General features: G+C 45.6%; 1 protein-coding gene across 1 annotated transcript in view; it reads left to right on the plus strand.

Annotated features, from left to right (window-relative positions):
- Positions 1-5,656, plus strand: part of GTF2E2 (general transcription factor IIE, polypeptide 2, beta 34kDa) — a 25,559-nt gene extending 19,903 nt beyond the window's left edge. Inside the window, exons 6-7 of the mRNA XM_009319874.1 lie at positions 3,630-3,745; positions 4,774-5,656. Of these exons, the coding sequence (XP_009318149.1) occupies positions 3,630-3,745; positions 4,774-4,893 (236 nt within the window). The 3' untranslated portion in view covers positions 4,894-5,656. The remainder of the gene's footprint in view (positions 1-3,629; positions 3,746-4,773) is intronic.

Below are 5,656 nucleotides of genomic sequence, written 5' to 3' on the forward strand. Positions count from 1 at the left end.
AGCCTGTTCTCCACGCCTGCCTGAAGCAGGCCAGCATGTGGTGAACTCGCTGCTCCGACAATCCCCTTCCCGCTCCTCGCTCCAGGACCGAACTCCCCGTGCCCTGTCCGCGGAGAAAAGAAAGGCATTGTAAAAAATGGATCCAGTATATTGAAACCATCTCTAGGAGGTGCCTTCTGTCACTGTTGTCCGCTCTTCAGACGCGTCAGCTCATCACAGCATTTTCCTTTCTGTCTTGTCCCCTCCCCAGAGACGGGCCAGTCTGCCGCATCCTCCTGCCTGGCCAACCGTGAGCGTGGACACTGCTCCAGAGGTGGTGGAGCACAGCAATCGGGTCGTCGCCATTTCCTCCTCCCTAGCCCCTCTTGTGAACTACTGCTTTTAACAAGCGGTGACCCGCTTTGCTTGGAGCCACGCAGCAAAGGCCAGGGTGACGGTATTTCAGATTCTCCTCAGAGAAATTGGAGAAATCTCTTTCTATCTTGGGTCAAGGGTATGAATTTTGAGGTGCAGAAATACCACAGCTACGAATGCGGAGGGTTGTTTCTTGAGAGCTGTAGCTTTTCCCGTAGGCTCTTGTATTTCAGAGAGGATGTCACAATAATTCAGGTAGCGTATTCCCAAGGTCTGAACTTTCACTAGCTGATAGGGGCATAGTCCTTGGAGACTTCTGAATAAATCTGACAGGTAACGTGGAAATGGTTCACTGCCAGCCAGACAGCTGCTCTCTTCCTTCACTTCTTGCATTTAGCTCGGTGTCTGGTGTTACACCGAATCGGTTTTGTGATGAGATGATAGATGTATCTCCTTTTCCCTTTAGATGGCACCCTAAATGCAAACAGCTAGTATGCGCAGCCGTCTGAAGGGTGGCAGCTCTGTATGCTTCTCCACCTTTATCCTGTGCTTTTAGTTCTCAACCAATCTTTTAACGCGGAGTATTTCCGTGGGGGGGAGACCGTGTTGTTGGGACTCCCCCCTTTCCTAGGCAATCGGGTATTTTAATGCCCTACGTGGTGCTTCAGCAGGGGAAGAAGGTTCTTTTGCAGTTACTGCAGTCAAAGCAATAGCGCTGAAAGCAGCCTGATTTATGAAGGAATTTTTAAATGGAGTTGCAGAATACTGCATTGACTCTAGTGGGGCCAATTAGCGGATTAAATTATCTGTAGGTAAAGTCCATTTTAGCTTTGCGGTTTTGATTCTTGGTGACTGTTACATTCGTATTTCTTGGCCAAGTTTAAAAGGTGAACGTGCAGCTGTAATGATGGTATAACCGCCGCATTACAAGAAATGCAAAATGCTGAGGTTAGATATTAACTGTGATCTGCACTTCTACGCATGTTGATCCTTGAAGAGCTGACCATTTATTTTCTAGTGTTTAATTTTTCACTTCTGTTCCCCAGAAGAATGTACACCAGTTTAACCTTAAGCACCTATCCTCAGCCTTTTTTTTGTTCTCCACCGGGGCGTATTTGTCCATATATCATGAACTCTAATAAGGAGACACATCTTCTGCGTTTGTAGCAGAACATTATAAATAAAAGGACACTGTCATGTAAAAGTTCAGAGTTGTCAAGTCTCTCATCCGCTATCGCCTCGTGTACACGTGCCTGTCGTGCATTTTTGAAGGACTGACCTGCATCTCGTCAGCTCCCGCAGGAGTCGTCTGTGCAGAGCCAAAGGCAGTATAGCACAACACAACGTTGAAGTGTCTCTAGCCGGGATCTGTTTAATAGTCGTGCGTTTATGTGCAGCCTTGTCACTTCATGTGTGAACTGCAGAAACACATGATCTGAAACACGGTTACTCGGCAAGTGCGATACTGCATTTGCACACCCGTTGTCTGATTCATCTTTCCAAGCACCGCCGTGTCTCGGTGTCCAGCTGAGTCCAGCTTGGGTGCTCAGGACAGGGAAGGGGGCATGAAGGGAGAGGAAATAGCTTGAAAGAGCATGTTCTGCTCAGTCCGGAGGATGCAATAGGACCCTTGCGCAGGCTTCTGCTGCTAAGGCTTAATCCGAGCGCTCATCGCTGAGAAATCTCTCTCTTGCATGTTCAGCTTTGATCATAACACAACCTTCTCCACCTGCCGCAACAGGATTAGGTGAGAGATGATCTGTGATAGCAGGCACCGCAAGCTATGCCGAAAGCCCGGAATCACACTCAAAATGGATGAGCAGACAGAGAATGTCTTGACTACAGTGTCAGTCCTTGCGTTAAGTTATCTGAAAACTGCAGTCTCGATGATCCCGCTGTGCTGTATGATAAACAAGCTGAGCGTTCTCTCCATGTAACCAAAAGTGGTGTTTTGACAGGAATTTAGTTCTCTTAAAAAACACTGCATTACCAAAAATGAACATTGTTGTTCTTCACTGGGAAAATTCCTTTCTTTTGTTTCCTGGAAAGCTTGAACAGCCCCTTACAGTTGGCAATGGGAAGAAAAGAAAGACCTGAGGCTTAAAGCATGTACTTTCGTAGAAAAACAAGATGCATTAGGAAGGGAATTGGTCCAGGTGCCAGGAACCAAGTCTGTTCCGTCCGCCTTTTGTACGGTGCCATTTTGTTGCAGCGTGTCTAGAGCCGTTGTATCTGTGGCAGACCGTCACTGGAGCGTTTCATTGCCTGCTGCATAGGACAGCTTCTTAAGCATGCAGAAGTTGTGGTTGTTTTGACAACTGTATACTAAATTTATCTGGAAATAAAGGGAAAAATTTAGTCTTGCGTTGCTATGTGTGCCTCGTGTTTTATTTATAGTTTGTTAGCCAAACCTGCTGACAGGATATATCTAACTTAACTGCCTGGGGAATGAAGGGAGGTAGGATTGTACCAGCCGCTGCCTGGAGAAGGCATTCCAGAGGCTCTGTGAAACTTTACATGAGGCAGAAAGTGTGCAGGCAGATGGCAGCTGCTCTAATTAAGACTTACTGTCTCTGTCTTTTTTTCCTGCCGCTGTGGCTTTTAAGGTATCTCTCTTCTTTTTAACACCAGAGGAATTTTAGTAATTTATTATCTGTACAGCACGGTATGTATTATATTACAGTGATAAACGAGCTTGAACCCACTGAAGCAAATGTCTTGAATCTTCAGTAAATTGGACGGTGAGATGACAAGTCTCCCAAGACAATGGCAGCTGAAGATGTGTAAATGAAGTTGCCATTTATGGTTAGTTATTACCCTTCACCAAGATCTTTTGAACTGAGGCTTATAAAACACGTTGACAGTCTACACAGCTATAGAGATGCTCGGCAGAAAGAGAGTCGGTAGCAAATTAGCATTAAAAGCACACGTTGCCTGTGGGTGCTCCTGATGCCGGAGTGCAGTTAGCGCAGACGAGAATCAGCTCATCTTCTTCCATTAAGTGTTGGGGGTGTTTTGTTGTTGTTGTTGTTCTGTGGGTTGGGGGTTGGGTTTTTTGTTGGTTTTCTTTGGAAGTGCATCCGGCATTTGGAGCGCGTAAAGGCTGTGCTAATAGGGTGCCTGCTGGCGGTGACCGCTGCATCTGTACAGTCACAGGCTGACATGCCAGAATACTTCAGCGTTTGAAATCAAATCTGTTTCTTTCCCTTTGTGCGGGGGCTTAGCCCGGGGTTTGTTCATTGGGATATAAAACGAGGGTTTGTTTGGTGTTTCAGAATTTCAGAAGCTGTGGAGGAGCATTCCCGTGGATTCTATGGATGAGGAGAAAATTGAAGAGTATCTGAAACGACAGGGTATTTCTTCCATGCAAGAAACCGGACCAAAGAAAATAGTAAGAGATACAAATTACAGATCTTTCTAGGAGATTCCCCCTTCCTGACCCCACAGCGTTAATTCCAAAACATGTTGGTGAGCCTATGCACAGCTGCTTTGTGTAGCTCGGGGAAGTGTGACCAATTTTGAGAAGTTGCAAAAAACAACGCTGTAGCCAACAGTCAGTGTTTTTATAACTTGTTTGAGCCAGTGTAATCCAAGCAGCATCAAGTAGAGGGCAAATGCCAGAAATCCCTGTGAGCTCCGAAGTGGAAGCTTCTGCTTGAAGCTGTACAGTACATTAGGAGTAGAAGAATAGTTACTTTTTGGGGAGAAGGGTGGGGGGGTTTAACTTTTTCTTTTCTGCTAAATAGCTTTGAAATCCCGATGGGAACCGTGTAACGTGCCTCCCACCGCACACACACATGGTTCTCCAAACTGGGTGCGATATGCTTGTGTTCTACTGGGAGGCCAAAATGGCTGCAAGCTCTCCAAAGATGCTTTCTTCCTGGCTTCAAACATTTTTTTTTTTTTTTTTAACATTTATTTGTACGTGATATACCATGTCTTTTCTCTTCGGCACTTGGCTTCAAACTGTCCTTTCATGAGAGCCCTTCCACGCAGGACTTGCTCTTGGCTTCTGCTAGTCACTACGCTAGATGCTTTAATGCCTGTCGTCATGTAGGCACACCTCGTGGAGTTCTTATATGCTAAATGTGTCTTTGAGCACGTAATTGTGGATAGAATAATGGGGCATGTACCTGCTTCTTTAGCTGCACGGAAGTGTTTGGAAACTTCACTTATAAACGCCAGCTTTACTACTGTGCGTGGGATACGGAGGCTCTGCTCTGTCCCCAGGGTCATCTCCCTGCCTGGACTTGAATTGAATGCTGTTGCTTCTTGCAAAAACCAGCAAGCACCTTCCCCGCCCCTGGTTCAAGCAGGGCTGCTCTTTTCAGAAGTGATGACTAGCACAGCGTCACACATCAGGTCAGATGTCGCAGCTGGAGGGCAGATCTTTTGACTCCTGTTTATTTCTCCTTGTAGGCTCCTATTCAGAGGAGGAAGAAACCCGCTTCTCAGAAGAAACGTCGATTTAAGACTCACAATGACCACTTGGCTGGAGTATTAAAAGATTACTCTGATGTCGTTCCTGGCAAACAGTGACCGGTTGAATTCTGGAGCAAACATGCATTTTTATACAGGCTTTTTGCCACTCGGGCTCGGTGTCTGCTCGCAGAAAGACTGACTGTATATAGTAATGTGATGTGTTTCCCCCACCCCAGCAACTGCCGAGATGAAACAGGTCAGTTTAAGAGCAAGTATGAACTACTAAATTTAGAGTTTAATTTAATTAGCTAATGGGAAATGTGTCTTTAAGTAAGAGGTTCTCACTAGTTGCCTCTTGGCATAGTGATAAATGGTGCTCAGCATGTAACGCAGGAGTTCCTGTTCAGTGCTTAACTCTGCTTTTACATTGCTTAATGGGTATTTACCTGGAATTACTTACAAGGGGGTTTCTAGTAGAATTGAAAACAGCATTTGTTTTACCTATTTCGGAAAAACCTTTTCCTAAAATCACTGCAGGCAAGTTTCTGTCACAGTCAAACACACCCACGGTTTGTGTGCTTCTTCCTTGCCATGGGACTGAGCTTTACTGAATGTCAGTGATATCTGAGGCTCAAACTCAGAAAAAATCCCTCTCCCCAACTCCCAGCAGGCTGCAGGATGGCCATGCAGCTGTAGCTTCCTAATGCTAATCCGAAATCGCCCTCGGCGATTTCTCGTCACTGTAGTGGATGCACGTGTGTTGCACAGTTCTGCTCTATGGACAGGAGGGAAATAAAGTGACAGTGTAATACTGAAGCAATTTTTTTTTTTTTTTAAAGTAATAAACTTACAGTGCTGGTTTCCAGTGTTGCTTCCTTAA

This window comes from Pygoscelis adeliae, unplaced genomic scaffold (assembly GCF_000699105.1).
Source record: "Pygoscelis adeliae isolate BGI_AS28 unplaced genomic scaffold, ASM69910v1 Scaffold293, whole genome shotgun sequence".
NCBI classification, from domain to species: domain Eukaryota; kingdom Metazoa; phylum Chordata; class Aves; order Sphenisciformes; family Spheniscidae; genus Pygoscelis; species Pygoscelis adeliae.